General features: G+C 28.0%; 1 protein-coding gene across 10 annotated transcripts in view; it reads right to left on the reverse strand.

The window, feature by feature from the left end:
* Positions 1-314: 314 nt before the first annotated feature.
* The window catches only part of LOC107445628 (TNF receptor associated factor 4), a 216,507-nt gene continuing 198,649 nt past the window's right edge, over positions 315-18,172 (reverse strand). For 9 of the 10 annotated variants that reach the window (XM_016060058.3, XM_016060063.3, XM_043054020.2 and 6 more), the window contains 5 exons: positions 11,244-11,348; positions 6,785-6,946; positions 5,753-5,914; positions 4,771-4,926; positions 315-2,790 (listed from right to left, as the gene is read on the reverse strand). In XM_016060058.3, the coding sequence (XP_015915544.2) occupies positions 2,182-2,790; positions 4,771-4,926; positions 5,753-5,914; positions 6,785-6,946; positions 11,244-11,348 (1,194 nt within the window). In that variant the 3' untranslated portion in view covers positions 315-2,181. The remainder of the gene's footprint in view (positions 2,791-4,770; positions 4,927-5,752; positions 5,915-6,784; positions 6,947-11,243; positions 11,349-18,172) is intronic. The other variant, XM_071177166.1, reaches the window with a different exon arrangement.

An 18,172-nucleotide genomic window follows, 5' to 3' on the forward strand; every position in this document is an offset into this window, starting at 1 on the left:
AATAAACTGTGTTTTTAAGTTCCACCTTTGAAAATTTGATTTCCAGAAACTTCTGTGATCAATGATTTTTTGAAACATCTGGACCTTCGATCTCCGGAAACTTCCTCATCACTGTTAGCAAAAATCCCGGAAATCCGGATTTTTTCCGGAGCACAATCAGCCCTGTTAAAAACAAGTGCAATTTTAATACAAATTCTTTGATATTAATGCTCAGTTTAAAATCAAAAGTGTAATTCAAGGTGTATCGTGAGTGTGTATTGATGATCATCTGAAAATAATTAATTTTATTATTGTTGTTAATAAATAAAAACAAATGACAACTTTAAACAGTTTTATTTTAGATGGCTAATTACTATAACTGATTCAATGACTAGTTTACAATGGTGTCAGACAAAAAGCAATATCAGATGCTTCTTTACACAACATTACCCTTGAATACAACAAATGTTTATCAAACCTATGCACGACTCTTTAATATGACTAAATACACGTACACACGAGATTAAAAATTAAGCAAAGATTATCTATACAAAGCATAAGTATAAAAATATGACAAAATTAACAATGTTTCTATATACAAAGCAAAAGAAAAAAAGAGCGAAATTGTACAATATTTTATCACACAAATCAACGACTAAGTGCAAAATGTGATTACAAATAATTCAAGTGTAAAAGAAAAAAAAGATTTGATCGATAAAACTACAAAATTTTTTCTTTTTTAAAAAAAAGCATAACCATGTCACACACTCTTGTTTTTAAAAAATAAATCTAAGATTAATACGAATCCTTTGATATTAATGCTCAGTTTAATTAAAAAATACAGATATACAAAATGAAAAACTAAATACAATTAAAACATCACAAAAAAAGACCAATTTTAAACAAATACGGTAATAAAAGTTTACTAATAAATCAAATTGAAATCACTAAAAATTTATTGAATTAATTTTCTCTCTTTCTATCTCTCTCTCCCTCAAAAAAAATTTCAACAATTTTACAATTTAAAATTATGAAAAACATGGTTCAGAGTATTCAAATTAAGTAGATAAGCAATTCCAACAATTACGCTCAATTTTAAGACACGCAATAATAATGCAAAATAACTAAAGTAACAATTTAAAAATATTAATTTTAAGAATTAGAATGTTAAATGATTAAGTTCCTTAAAATATTATTATATTTTTTGAAAACTAATTATAGACTTATACAACAGTTAACTGCATTAATGAATAACACATTAACATACCTCAGATTAAAATTTTAGAAACAATCTCAACTGTTTTTTAAGAAGAATAACTTATTAGAAAAAAGTATTATTCTATAATCTGTTCATTAACGAATATTAAAAAAACTATATATAATGTTCATTAACAAACATTAAAAAAAAAAAATTCTTTGCAAACGAAAATAAATATGCATTATCTTTTCTATTATATTTGATTTCGTTCAATTTTTAAGCCATTATTTTAAAATCAAGTTAGAAAAACTAAATTTTAAAATAATGGCTTTGCAAATTCGATTTCCACTGTATAGGCTTTTAGAGTATACATAGCACATTTGAAAGGCTATTAAAAATTTTCAACGTGATGAATAAGCATATAAATAAAAAATATGTTAAAGTAAATAGGAATAAATGTTTAGTTGAAAGACAAAATTGTTTAATGAATAAAAGAAATTTTCTGTCACTGTCTGTGTTTGATTAAATAAGTTGGTTTGCAAAATACAAACCGATTTCATTGAAATAAATACGGTTTATTAAACACAAACTATATCCTTCAAGTAAATTGGTTTATTTAGCAAAAATCAATTACTTAATTTGCTTGCAAAACACAAATTAAATCCGCTGTCACAAGTAATTTTGCTTACTAAACACCTAAACCAAATCCCTTGAAATAAGCAATTTGGCTTACTAAACGCAAATCAAATCCTTGTAATAAGTAATTTGGCATATTATAATTAAAAACCTAATGAAACTCATAAATTTTTTTTTTAGAATCAATGAAATACAGAAATCAAACAGATTACAATGAATGGAAAGAACAGATTCAGCGACAGAAAACATAATTTTTCATAAATGTTGCAACATTTCCGAATACAAAATTCACACAATTACAATTTTTAAAAAAAAAACTCTCTGAAATATATTTACAGTCATGTTTATGGGGAGGTAAAAAAAAACAATCATACTGCAACCGTCTTGTTGCCATCCACCCTAACTTTAATGAACATCACATCATCTTTGATATAATTTTTCTTCTTCAAAATCTCATGGGATACAAAACGCGGGAAGCCAAAACCCAGTGCATCAGGTTCCTTGCTGGGCTGCTGAAAATTCTTCCAGGTAGGGTCCGGCACAAAACTCTCGACAATGTTGCAGGCCGTTTCCTGGGTGGGCGACTGGTCGTAGAGGACAAAAGTAACCGTATGACTAAAAGGCCACGGCAACAGTGCGTCATATTCACCAGGGAGTATCTTAATATAGACAGATAGGTGTGTGCCTTCCCCCGTCCCATTGCCATTTAAGAAAAGACTGGCCATCAGTTTGTAGCCATGCTGACTGGTGTAAAAAGGAGAGCTGACCAGTTCGTATCCGTCCCTGGCCTCACCGAGTCTCCGGGTGTAGTCCGTGATCTTCCACAACATAGTACCAGAGGTATTGAGAGTTAGATTCTGCACGGCAGCACGGAGATTGCTGATTTGGTGCTGCTGCCTGGACACTACGCTACACACTAATGAGAGGTGAGGTTTGCAAGCTTCTTCTAAGTGCTGATCGACAGCTGATCTGGTGCCCTAAAAGAAAGAAAAAATACAGTTTAAATCTTCATATTTTACAGCGAAATCTACATTTACTTGTAAAAATATAGCCATTATTAAAAGTAACAGTTGAACTTTCGCAGGGGTCTGACCAGACATTTTGTGAAAGGTCCGTTTTCATGAAATTGTGAAAAAATGACTCGCAATTTGTGAGTGTGAAATAAACGCTAATTCACATTCCTTCAACCAGGGTCCTGCTTTTGTGAATTTGTGCAAATAAGGTCCTGTTATTGCAAAAAACTTTTTCAAGGAGTTTTTAAATTGCAAAGAGATACAAGATAATGCTCAACACTGTAAAATAATAATAAAAAAAATTAAATTTTAAAAAATAAACAGCAATTGCTGCTACTAAATTAGCGATGCAACATACAAAAATTTGGTATTTAGCCTTTACTGCTGAACGCAGAATATTCATTTCGGACGAATAAAGGAAGAAGCGTCTGCTGGAGACAAAATTTAGTTCGTTTACATCTGTCCGTCTCCCCCCCCCCCTTTCCCGAGAAGGGTTTCTTCGATTAACAAAACAATAATGAACAAATTTCTGATGGGTCCGATTAAAAGATAAATTATTTTTTGAAGGGTCCGTTTTTAAGTTAAAATATTTTATGAAGGGTCCGTTTTTATGAAAAAATATTTTGTAAAGGGTCCGTTTTTCTCCTAAACAGATCCCTGAAAAGTAACAGTTGAACTTCCGATAATGGCTATATTTTAATAAGTAAATCTTAACTGTTAAAATACAATCATATTTTAATGCAAAATCTGCATTGACTTGTAAAAATATACCAATTATTAAAAGTATGAGGACAGAACCAAGGTTAAAAAGTCATGGTTCCTTGCTCTAAGAATATATTTTCATTGTATACTGTTTTTTTTTTTTAATCGAATTTTATTTTCATAAAATTTAACAACCTGAATAACTTTCGATCTGGTAATCGAATTTTCAGGTAAGGCCTAACCTTAAATATGTTAATTAAATAGTTCAGACAATATTTAAAGTTACGAAATCAAACGCCAAAACGTTCTTTCTCTAAATAACACTGAAAACATACATGTTTTTAGACAATTTTGGATCCCTGATCCTCGAAACATAAGTTTGAGTCTGGCAAATATGGTACCAATATTTTAGGCTGGAGAGCAGACGAAAATTTGGATTCTTTAATGTTAATTTCAATTTTCGTGGATTTTGCCATAGCTCAAAAGCTTTTTAAGCTAATCACAAACGTTTTGCTTATAATTTTTATCTAATGATAATCGATAATTCCATTCGGAAACTTCATTCAACATTCATTCTTACTTCAGAAACTATTTGACCGATTTCATTTAGATTTCATTCTGTACGGTACAGAAAGTATTACGTTTCAATGAAAATGATTATCTATTAGAGAATACTTTTTTTGAGAAAGTAGAATAGTAGTGAAAGAGCATGTTGTACCCAGAGCAAAAAAGAAAAAAAAAAGAAAAAAAAGGTCACCCTGAATAAATTTTGATCTGATGGTCAGATCTTCATGTTCTAGGACTCATATCTTACTGGTCCGAGGGGGTGACCTCTAGTGCAGAAGACATTTGCTAATAGTAGTGTAGAAGACATTTTAAGTTATGAAATCAGACACAAAATGTACTTTCTCTGAATTAATATATCTTCGGCGGATCAGGCCCTCAAAATATAGGGGAAAGCCTTAATCTACCAAATATGGTCCCAATAGCTAGATCAGAATAACGGACCAAAATTTGATCTCATTAATGCTAATTTTACCTTCTTTTTTTGTACATTTCACCATATCTCGTGAACTTTTTAAGCGAGTCGAAAGATTTTTCTACAAAATTATTTATTTATCGTCATTAAAACATAATTCCGTGCAGAAAATAATTTTTAATAATGATTTCTTATACGGTATTATTTTGTGCAAAGCATATTTTTAGAATACAAAAAAAATGTAACAATGATGCGTGACTTACTTTGAATTTGCACCCCATTTCTTTGAAAGAGCAGGGCAAGATGAGGGCGGAACAATGCTCGTTCAAATGAGTTTCTAAGTCTTCTTTGGCAATTTTTAGGATGTCACATCGGTTTGGACAGGTCACGGGAAGACGGGGACATTTAGCAGTATGGATCTGAAATACATTTCATTTAACAACATTTCTAAACAATTTTAAAAAAGTAAAAGGCATTTCACGAGAATGCTTGAATCAAAAGGAATAGTATTAATTACGTGTTAATGAATTTAACATAACCCGTTTCAAATTGATACTTAATGAAACAAAAAACCAGAAAATCAATATGACGATAAATAGCTGCCATCTTGTAAGCTGTCAAGGCTTTATTATTTGTTTATAAGGCTTCATTAAGTTGTTAAGGCTTTATTATTTTAGCCTTAGAGTTTTTTTTGTCAATATTTTTGAATACGTATGCTAAAAAATTAGTTATATATATTTTTTAAAAAAATTATATAATATAATACTTCTGTGTAATAAAACACATATATTTTTTTAAAAATAATTCTTGTATTTTTTTAAGTTTATAGGAAAAACAGCTCGAAGAAATTGATGATAAAAAAAAATGTGAGTTCCACTAATATGTGAGAAGCATCATGACGTTGGCATTATGGTCAGCAAGACATACTGGCCACCTTTATTTCCCAGACAAGCAGGTACCCATCGATCTGAAAGTGAGTGGATTGCAAGCCACCACCGCATTTAGAACCCTAGTTGTCCACTACGTCAGCTAAAGTGCTCTAACCATAAAGTCATCGCGACTCAAAGATTATTTTCTGTTTTATTTGTATCCAAGGGATATAGATAAATTAAAATAACCTTAAACTGCAAGCAATTTTTTCTACATTCAATATTTTCTCTCGGGGTTTATCTTCAATTATATTAAGAATTTAAATGTTTCTTAAAGACAAAATTGTCTTCAACACACAGGTTGCACATTACTTACTTGTAAAGTGTCGTAAACAAATTCTTTTTGGCAGTATCTGCAGGGAATGAGACGCTTTGTGCACTCATGTAATCGGTGATTACTCTGATGACGTCGTTGAATTTTGGAACCACATTTATTTTCACAATAGATAGGTTCCAGCTGACAGCTTCCCACATGATTCTGAAAGAATATAGTTCCCATTATATATAGGACATTCAAATTCAGTAATTTTTAATTTAGTCTTATTGAATTTATGATTAAAACGAAACAATAATTTTTCGCTTCAAAACATCTGACACTTGCACCTAGTGCTGAGCCATATCGTAATTTTTAATTGGATATATCATAAAAAGGTATCGACGTTTCACAATATTTTTTTCAAATTTAAATTTATACTATTTTTTAACTAGGCAAAATTTTTGCATTCCAAATGAAATTTATCAGCACTCACGATAATATTCTCAGGGGTCTGACCAGACATTTTGTAAAAGGTCTGTTTTTGTAAAATTTTGGAAAAATTATTCATAATTTGTGAATATAAAATAAACGTTAAGTCACATTCTTTCAACCAGGGTCCTGCTTTTATGAATTTGTGCAAATAGGGTCCTTATTGCAAAAAACTTTTTCCAGGAGGGGTTTATTCAATTAACAAAACAAGAATAAAGATAAACAAATTTGTGAAGGGTTCGATTAAAAAAAAAATCATTTTGTGAAGGGTTCGTTTTTATGAAATGATATTTTGTGAAGGGTCCGATAACGGACCCAAATGCAGAAGGATTACACTAGCGATATTATCGTGTCCGATATATATATAACGATTGCGATGTTTATCGTCGTCGTTAATTATTTTATTTCGTTATTTATCGGAGGGCATGGAATTCACTCTAAATCCCGAGAGGACGATTTGAAATATCGTTATCACGATGTTTAATTCTGATTTTTCACGAAAAATTGCACAGCTACTAACGAATTAAAATATACATAAAAAAGCATCGGAATATTTAAAATAAAATTTTGATAAATTAAAAATAAAGAGTATAAATATTTTACCTCTAAAGTTTCTCCAGTAAAGTCCCTAGAGCAATATTCGCAACGCGTTCTTCTCTTGGGGCAAGTATATAGAAGATGGTCTTCCATCACTAATCTTGGAATCATAGCACCACAGTGATTTGTGCAGGGAATGGCATCGTATTTACACATATTCAGGTGGCCCTACAAAGTACAACATTTCAAGATATAGGTTACTTTTTAATTTTAATACTTGAGAATAATACTTGAAATTCGAAAGTAATATTTGAGAATTTTAAAAATTAGAATAGTAATGACTCCGTGATATTAAAAAACTGCAATAATTGCAGCTCTTGAAAACCAATTCCTACTGTCTAGTTTTAAAAAAAGTTGCGCAATACTAGAAAAAACTTTTAAAAACTAGAATAAAAAAGTCACCATGTAGCATATGATTTTTTTTTTAATTAAATTTTAAAATTTTGCAATATTGACAAATGATCGGGAAAAAATTGTTTTCTACGTGAAATAAATAGACATTTACAATTTATTTACAAAAAAAATTTCCAACATAAATTTTTTTTTATATTTTTAACATGTTATTACACACAATATGCTTAGAGAAAGAAAATTTAAAAATGGTGTGGTGTTTTCCTTACGATTAGAAAAAGGATATTACATTAGTTGTGAACATGATGTACTGAAATTTAAAATATTCTTTGTCATCGTATCCCATAATTAATCGTTACAAAACGCTTGGAATATTAATTAATGAATTCTCCATGCAATCAATTATGAATATCAATTTGCATATTAATGCAATATTATTAATAACTTATTAGTTAAATTTAAATGGATTTTGAAAACATTTTATCTATAACTGAAACAATTGGGTAGGCAATGAAGTTCCCGCAGTTTTATCATTATTTTTTTTTAAGCATGGAAGCATTCAATTTTTTCTGCCAGTTACATTGTCATTAAAAAGCGAATTTTCGTGCAAAGATTGGTTTAGTCGCTCTTTATCGAACTAAACTGGACAGCCAGAACAAGATGCCGCTTTAGAGGACAAAATATCCATTTTTAACTTAACATGTCATTCACGAGTCCATACACAGCACTTTTGCGAAATTTAAAAAAAAAAAAATTATCTTTTTTTGCAGCTTGACATTACGTTGATCTGAAAATCAACATTAACTAAATAAGAAATGCATAAATTCCGGTAAAACAAAACATACTCTTTCGAATAATTTAAAACATAATGTCAATATAAAAAATTATTTAAAGAATTTAATGACACGTAGAACGTTAAAATTAAAAAAAAAAAAAAAAAAAAAAATAAAATGGCGGGAANAGATAAAAAAAAAAAAAAAAAAAAAGAAATATAACTGTAATAAAATTTAACAACAATTTAATCAAAATAAAAAAAAAAAATCCACGGCAAGCGAACTATTATGAATATTTTATTTTAAACGCAATAAATGACGTGGATTTAAAACTCTTGAAAAAATTCAATTTGAACATGCATTTTGGATGCAAGCTATTTTCTTAAATGAAAGAAAACCTATTTTCACAGCTGTTTTTCATTACATCTTTAAAAGATATCATCTAACTGAGCCGGCAGAAATGCTGAATGCAACGCCATAAATTTGGTATCTATAACCGCCAGAAAGTACTCGCTTTATCTCAAAAACGAAACTGAGATTAAAAATAAACTAAAAAAAGGTTACCCTGCCCCCTTTCATTTTCTTCTCTTAATGGAACAACTCATTTTCCTTTTCCAACCTCTGAAAGTTTATTCTAAAGAATAAAAATGTTCGAAAATTCCAATCTTTCTTTTTGAGTGAATCATTTTATTTAATAGCAAACTGGACGTAAAAGTGGAAAAATAAATATGCAGTGAATTTTTTTTTTCTCCTTCTATTTTTACCCTTTTTTCTTTCCTCTTTTTTTTATGAAGAGGTAAAAGATGGCGAGTTTAATTTTCAGTTTTGGTATAAAAATAAAAGAAAATAAATCCCGGATGTGAGGGTGTCAGAAGAGGGGAAAAGAAAACTTTATCTTAATGGTGGAAAAGACATGTTAAATCTTCTTTCAAACTTGCATTTGGGAGTTCATACTTCGATGTAAGTTGCATCATTCATATATTGCTAATGGTGCCTAGACCGTGTATAAAAGAATCTTTTAAAGAAAATAAAGTCAAACATAAATCTTGCAATTTTATACATTATCATTAATTTTTTTGTTTGTTTTTGTTTTGTTTAACTATCGTTTTATTTTTATTCCCTTACTTTTTAGCTTGCATTAACTTAACAATTTTCTAAAACCTACAATGTATGAAAAGGTGACTTAAATTTAATTCGGGCAAAAAATAATAATAATAATAATAAATAAATAAATAAATCCCAAATCTTTCATTTATAGAAAATAGAAATTAACGAAATGTTGCATGACTTTTGCATGCAATCTAATTTTATTTCTTTATTTTTTAAAGTACAACTTCCATCCAGGAAAGTAGCACGTTTATTAGTGATAGGACTAGTACTAACGTAGTAGCACTTGGAATTTTTATAGTGATTTAAATTACCTGATTTTTTAAAAAAAATTATTAATCGAAATCAACTGTGATTTTTTAAAATCTCATTATTTAAATTAATTGAAAATTTTAAAGAAAAAAATATGAACTCAAATATAAAATAATTTTTCTTCAATATAATCAATAAATACATTCTTCAGAGGGCGATTTTTTAAAGTCAGGTTTTAGTAATAATGAAGTAAAATGAATAATGAATGATTTAGTAATAATAAATTTAAAAATAATGAAAGGGATATAAATGCAAATTATTATGGCTGCATGCACGTCCTTTTTATTATTTACGAAAAAAAGCGTTAATTTAGATAAACATTGATTTAAAAGAAATAATTTTTTAAAGAAATTGGCTTTTTCTTTAAATATTAACTTAAGTACAGAATATAATTTTAATTATACCCATTTAGTTTGACGCTTATTTAAATGCAGTGTTTTTAAAACTTATTAAATTTACAGTTTGTGTGTGTTAAGAGATGTTCTACCCAGAGTAACTTAAAATAATTTTTTCAGTTTATGTTTTTTGATTTAAACTGATTTACTCGTCATTAGATATCTAAATGACAAATAGTCTCCTATTCTTTAACATTTCGTCAGCACAGCTGAGCTTGAAAAACCTAACTATGATTTTATTTTTTTAATGATAAATTTTTAATAATGAAATAATAATTTTAACTATTCTAGAAAGAACTGATAACTATTTTAGCTATGATATAATTTTTTAAATAATATTGAGTATTATTAATACATCTTTACCAGATACTTTCGCTGGTAAATGTAAAAAAACATTTAAAAAAATATTATTTTTGCCAACCACAGCCATCGTTGATGAAAACTTCAAACCTCTCACTATGACATTTAAACATTTGGATGAAACATTAGGAAATTTTACATATTCCTTCCTTCCTCAATGGCACGACAGCTCCGGGTGGGCCCTGGCCTTCTCAATCAACTTCCTCCAGGCCTGCCTCTGCCTGGCAGTTGTCTTCCAGTTTGAAATTTTACATATTATTTATAAATTTTTCTTTGACAAGTGATCAAGAAACATTCGTATACGAAATTATTGATGTCAAAAGTAATTTCTCGTTTTATTTTATGTCAAAGTTAATGACTAGAAGTGTTGAGACATCAAATAGTTTAATTTTACTTTTCATTATAAAAGTAATTCCTTATAGAAAACATAAATATAGTTTTTAAACATCCTATCAATTTTGAATTATTTGGTGAAATAATTACATCTTAAAATATTTATTTACATGATAAATAAAATAAGTAATAATATAGTAACATATATTTAATATGGAGTAAAGAAAAATGTAACTAAACTAGATTAAATCATTAATATTACATTAAAGCTCTTACCAGGGTTGGAGTTTTTGCCGGCAAAAAGGGTTTTTCGCCAGGACAGTGTCAAAAACCTGGTAAAAACCGGCAAAAACTGGTAAAAACCGGCAAAAACCAAAATATCTAAATTGCTGATTAAATATTATTACAAAATACTTGAAACAAATTTAAATCAATCATAANAAAAATTCAAAGACCAGTCTAGTTACTTATTTATAGTATACCAGTTACCTATTACAGAACTTTAATTTTTACTTGATAATTCAGAATTTCTAAATCATTTTTATGATAACGCACTTAACTGCCTTTTCAACATTATTTTAATAAAACTCTGCGTTTCAGCTTAAAGCTTTATAACACTTTTTTTAAAGACTATTATTGCTGAAGGAAATTTTAGTTTCTTAAAAAATTTATTTTTTATTTTCAAACATATTTTCCGCTGGACTGTTGTTTCCGTCTTTGAAATTCTTAGATTTCATTCTAAATTTGTTGTTTATTAAATTATTACTATAGTGAATGCTGCATTAATCAAAGAATAATAACAAATAATTAAAAAAACACGAGAATAATTTTTACCTGTAACTTCCTTAATTCATCTGACCATTTACAGCCATCTTTGTAATGGATACAGTACACAATGGAGCCCATGATGGCCACCTCTGCATCTGGATCAGGATAAATCTAAACAAACAAAATACACATTTTAATATACCATTTCTCATCATAAATTGTTATGGATACAGAAGCGGTCATAATAGGGACCTCTACAACATTTTTTTCTTCTTTGTCTTATAAATTATTCTTATCTTTTAAAAGACCGAACAGAATTACACAAAAATTAAGAACCAAAATAATGGCAGAGGTTTTTCGTTACAAAAGTATTTGTTTATAGTAAAAATAAAAACACGCTCCATTTTTTTTTTTTTTTTACTGAACTTATAACTTATTTTTTGTAAAATAAAGAATATTAATTTTTATTATTTAGAAAATTCTTGATATCAGTTTCTAAATTCAACATGACAACGTAAAAATAAAAAAATGATAGTTGCAAACGGCATATTTCTTTTAACTATCACGATAAAATTTTCATAAGCTTTTATTCATTTCAATATGAATGAATACAACCGTTTAATTCAATTATTAAATATGAAAAAATATCAAATAATGTATTATATCCGTAAAATGCTAAGATATTAAAGTGGAGGTCATGCAGTCAGTGTAGATGCAGTTTCTGCTGTTGGCGGCAAATTACCGCAAACTATCAGACTGCCCCAAGAAAAACACAAAGAAACTAACAGCAGGTCAGACGAAGACTATATACCGTAATCTTGAAAATCGGAGCAAAATGCATAAATTACCAGATGGGAAACAGAATTGTTTGAACGAAATTAGAAAGTTGCAGGTTCGAGTACTAAACTAGCATGAATATTAAACTAGTATGTGTAGAAAGATGGAGAACAAAATTCTATCTATGAATGAAATTTTTTTAAAGATATGATAAAAATAATAAAAACTAATAAACATAAAACTTAATAACAATACAGATATGAAAACCTTTAAAAATGTATCTTTTTTTAACGCATTCAATATAATAACAATGCGTTTATCTAAAAAAAAACTGAAGATAAAAAGTCATTTAAGGATAAGAGATGAAAGAGAAAACCAAGAAAAAAAGAAAGACTTTTACAATACAGAAGAACAAAAAGATTTACTGATTCGTCCCCAAAGATGGCCTCTTTATACAAGTTTAAGTAGACTTTTAGTCAACTACCCAGGAGAAGTCTACAAAGAAGTTCCGTTTGCTCAGCACTTCAAACCAAATAAAAGAATTACCGATGATGAATTACGGTATTGTACATAACTTTTCTACCGTCAGATCATTAGGCTTGATAATAATAAATTAATTGTTGGAAGCGAAAAATATTGATTTGCTTACGCTATAGACTGTAATAAATACCGAATTGAAATACGGTAAAAAGTACCGGTGATGAAGAATTTTATTTGGCTGTAATTTCCATCATCGCAATCAATCCTATCTTTAGCGGTCACCGTTTCCAAACTTGCCTTGTCATTAAACACAGAGCTCCAATAGAAAATTGAAGCTAGACGAAAGGGGTTGACGACAAATCTTATTTGGAGATAAATTAAACTTGCAGAATTAACGCTGTTTTTCGAAGTTTTATCGCCAAGGAAAAAAAAAAAAAAAAAAGCCATAGTTTCTGCGTCTTACACTTAAAGCAATGCGATGATTTTAAACTATGTATATAATCTTGTCATGAAGGCTGTAGAACCGACAACTAACTTAACTATTTTAAAAGTTCTAAAAATACGAAAAAATATCGCATCTTAGACCGTTGAGAGTTGGGATATGATTTTCTTAATTATAAATAAAACTACTACATTCTTAAGCCCAATATGGGTCTATATAAAATTGATTAACACATCTCTAGCAAAATTCTTATCATGTACAGGGAGAAAAAAATCTTTTTGATTAGTTTAATCACACACTACCAGTTCAAAAGAAATACGATATTCACATTCACCGAAATAAGTTAGAAAAAAAAGCTGTGACGTAAAAAAGAAAGTTGAGAACAATGAAGTAAGCACCCTATTTAGAACACATTAAAAAACTAAATCCAGTTAATTTTATAAATTTTAAAAATTAAACTCAACCGAAATATGTTTTGAAAAATCATTTTAATCAGGCTGATCAAAATTAACAAACTTTGAATAATTAGTAGAAAAAAAGATAATTTATTTGGCGTAATAAGCTTATGTCAAGAAATCCATAACTACATCCTCATTCAAGATTTAAAAATAAAAAACGGAAGTTGAAATGATCAAAGTATTAAGTAAAGTTAATCTTTACATTAATATGTATGTATTATGTGAACTTTAAAAATAATTAATGTATGCTTTTAGGTCGATACAATATTTCATTTATTTATGCAATCGACAAAGTCGAGAAATAAGCTTCTTAATGTATATTTTTTAATGACTTCAGGCAAAAAGAGATTAAAAGTAAAGAAAACGCATTGAATTCATTTATATCAAATTTCTCCCTCCTTTTCATCGTTTCAACTGTGCTTCGTCACTGGCTTAACATCTACAGTAGGACCTTACGGTAGTAAACTGTCAGAGCCTACGATGGTTTAAGGTTTATTAAATTCAATATCTCTGAAAAATATTTTTGAGGCTATTGCAGTAGAACAGTNTGGGGACCCCTGGTTTAAGGTTTATTAAATTCAATATCTCTGAAAAATATTTTTTAGGTTATTGCAGTAGCATTGTTTGAAACAGTATTTTCAAAAGTAGACAATTTACTTTTTAAATTGTTAACTAAGTAAGTAAGTAGAATCTCTCTACTACGAAGCTTCTTAACAGCTAATTTTTATAAAGAAAATTTCAATTGAACAAATTTTATAGACAGTCAAAATTTTCTACATACAACGAAGTGGTTGTCTCTATAACGAATTTTTAAAACATTCATCTTTCCGATCAACGCCATTATTGGAATTTTTTAGATGTTTTTTTTATTTTCATTTCTTATGTTTTTGACATTTTTGAAGTAAGATAGCGCACCCAATTCACTCTCCCCTGTGCCTGTTTTTAGAACAACGTGTATTGAAAAAAAAAAAAAAAAACTTAATTTCAAGCATTTTTTAAAACGTGTATATTGCTTAATTTTTAATTAAAAACTACAATTATATACTTTCAAACTTATCACATTGACTAAACATTTTATAACATTTATTTAAATCCCCGTAAAAAGGAGATTGAGTTCCCTATGAAGGAACTAGACCAATTTTTTAGCTGTTCACTATATGCGAATGCAATAATCACAGATAAATAGCAGATCTGACGGGAAAGCTGAAAACGCTCACAAGATAGTGTTCACTATATCCCGGGATGGTCAGACTGTATAAAGTTCTAAGAACTTTATTTATTTATTTATTTGTCATTTTATTTCATTAATTTTTTTTAGGCCATAATAAAGTTTCCTACAGGAGATAATATTTTCGTGCTTAAACTTTATTCCAGTAATATATTTGAGTTGAATTTCCCTTTTTCTTTTTTTTTTCAATTCAATGTTTTTTTTTTATAAATATTTATTAGTTCTGAAATAATATCTGTTAACAAACTATTAACAAACTGCGAACTGAAAAATTAACCAAGAATTATATTTTGTAAAAAGAAGTACAGCAGTATAGTTGTAAATTCAAGTTTGGAGAATTGCAATTGGAATTCAATGAAATATATATTTTTCTTACGTAACGTAACGACGCTTGATAATCAACAAAACGTTTCAAAATATTTTTTTAAATTAAAATTTTTTCAAGAATATACAATTTTATATTTATTTAACATTATCGCGCATGTTTAGATTTTATATCGAAATCATGTTATTGAATCATGGCATTCTCGTCACTTTACTTTTGCTTCCTATTTTCGGAAATTCTCATATGCAATGAAAATTTGAAGATCATAAAATAAATAATCGCCATTTTTATTTTTTAATTCAAAAACATAACTTTCATAAACTTTACGTCAAACTTTTTTATAAACTTTTAAGTCGATGATTACCTTAAAAAAATGATGTTAAAACTAATTGATTTTAAATCTAAAATGGGTTAAGTACAATAATAAAATATATAATAGTTAAAAATATGTAGGAGAAATATAAAAAAAAAATGGACATAATTTTCGGTTATAATATTGAAATACAAGCTGAAAACAATTGAATGTTATATTTAGTTCGAATAATAATGTAATACTTACCACATTTAATAGTTTAAAGATTAAATTCCGGATTTATAAAAATTTTGTTAAAATCGTTCAAAAAATTTACAAGTATTTTTTTTAAAGAGATATTTAAGAACAATAAGGTGCATTAAAAGAATTAGGAATTTTTCGTAATTATCAAGAGCTTTTCTGTAATTGGAAATAAAAACCGCAAAAATTAAAAGAAAATCGACAGTGGTTAAACTAACCATAAGTTCAATAATAATTCAGATTTCATTAATAATTTAAATTTCCACAATTGTTAGCAAGATACATTGGATATTCGATTCGAGTTTCTGTTTTACTGTATATTCAAAGCAAATAATAATAATAATAATATATATACCACAAAAATATTCAAAAAATTTCTTTTTGATAAATAAAATAAATAAATAAAAAAAGATAGAAGAAAAGAGTCAATCCATGTTTTATTACTGGGTTAATGCAAACATTGTTTGAGGTTGTTTTTTTAAAGGGAAAAAGAAAATTTATTTATCTTTCCGAAAACGTAAGCGATCTGCTCTGCCGAGATCAAAAGTAATGGATCAGTCTTAAAAAAACATCGTACAAAATAAATTTGTTTAGAAAAGTGTCGCCTGATACTCAAGACCCTTGCACGCCAGTGTTCAAAATAAAATACTCAATTATTTTCTACAATTTCGCTCTCGCGAGAATTCTCTCAACTGCGAATCAAATCTTAGAAAAAGAAGATCCGTTTCAGTTTAGGTTTAAATAGAACACTTCCAAGTTTTTGCATAAACATGCACGTTGCTACAAATAAACCAGAGGAAATCTTTGACCGACGTGTATGAATAAAGGAGGAAAAAAACCACCTCGGGTGCGATTATGCAAAATAGTCAAGAAAAATAGATTTATTATAAAATCTCTTTCATATACAAAGAGAATTAATTTCCTCTCAAAGCGAAATCTTTTGATCGGATTTTACAGGTGCAAGGCAACTATTTACTTACGCAGACGATGATGTTATAGAAGACTTAAATTGAAATAACTCATACGATAACAAAATAGTAAGAAAACAAAAGGAACAACTATTTTACTCAGAATATTTGTTTCATTTCAAGATATCTTATGTTTTCTATGTAGTTTAGAATCGCATTTTTATAAGTTTTCAAATGTATTTCGAAATGAAAGTTAAAATCCTGTTTGAAAAAATAATTTTTTCCGGTGGTTCAGAGAATTTTCTTTATGTACAACGTTTTACTCTTAAAAGAATCAATAGAAGAGTAAGATTTTGTTAAATTTACTTACTTCGACTAAGAAAAACAAGTTTTGAACAAAGCTTTAATTCTTCGAGTAATTGAAAAATAAAATTAAAAAAATGCCACTTAAATAATTTTTTTTTTACTTGGACCGCAGATGTCCTTAAATTTTTACATAATTCCTTTAAGTTTTTAAAATATAAAAACTCACTTTAAAGCGAGTAAAAATGTTGATTCAAATAATGAAGGGATTTGAAAAAACAACTTTACCCAGCAAAATAGATTGTCTTAAAATATAATTCAGAGAAAAAATGCAATTAATATTCAGGAAAACAAATCCCTAAAGTTAGAATAAAAACAACATCGTATGACTATAAAAAAAATAATAAAAAAAAATGCAAGGTATTTAAATTAAAATTACTTACAAAGAAAAATAAATTAACAAATCTTTCCATCAAAATTTAGTGAAAACTTATTTTTTTCACTTTTATTATTTTCCTCGAGGGAAAGAAGAAATTAGTTTAAGGAAATGCCGTAAGATCCGTCTTAAAGCTAAGACACATTTTTTTTTCAAAGGTCAATTTAAAGAAAATTAAAGTTTAAAGTAAAAGAAAAAACGTAATTTAATACAATGCCTGAATGAAGTAAAGGAAATAAATAAAATAAGACATGTTTTTTTAAATACAGATTAAGCCAAAAGAAGAAAGAAAAAAAAAACAATTTGAAAAGAAAGTTAAAAGTTTTTTTTTAAAAAAAGGGAACATGCTTTACATCCAAATTAGTGTGTAATGTGATTCAGAATCAATCCCACAAAATTCACACCGTTTCTTTAATTTGATAATAATGAGCTTTATTAATCTCTTTTTCTATACATGTATTTAACTTATGTAGCGACAAAATCGCGGATATTTTTCCAAGGTGTGACAAAGCGGATGTTGTTTTTAATGGCTGAAATTCTGTACTTAAATTGAAGAATAGTCTTATTATTATTATGTTTCAGTTTAAAAGTCAAAACTATAAGTATTTCAGTTATGTTACCTACCGAAAATAGAGAAAGTTCTTAAGTAACATGAAGAAATATTCGATTTTAGAATATTATTACCCATTTGGAAAATGGGTATTCTTCTAGGTTTTTAATGTTAGTACATTTTCGACTAGATCAACACCATAATAACTAAGTAGTAAGTAAGAGAAGAAAAAAAATCAGGCTAACATAAGCATTAAAAAAAAAGCAGCACAACAAGATCAAATAAAATTTTAAAAAAAGCAGACGATAATTTTGGAGCATCATAAGATTGATCGTTTTCCAGGCTTTTTATTTTAACCAGCGTGCATTTTTATGTTTTTACATATTAATTTAAAGCTTTTTTATGATTCATAATTATTGTCTTGGTGGCTATTTTAATATCAATATTAATACTGAAGAAAGAAAAAAAACATCATGACATCTTAAAAAACAAACGTACATCGGCTAGAATTGAAAACTAATCCAGCAAATTAGAC

This window comes from Parasteatoda tepidariorum, chromosome 2, assembly GCF_043381705.1.
Source record: "Parasteatoda tepidariorum isolate YZ-2023 chromosome 2, CAS_Ptep_4.0, whole genome shotgun sequence".
In the NCBI taxonomy this organism is placed as follows: Eukaryota; Metazoa; Arthropoda; class Arachnida; order Araneae; family Theridiidae; genus Parasteatoda; species Parasteatoda tepidariorum.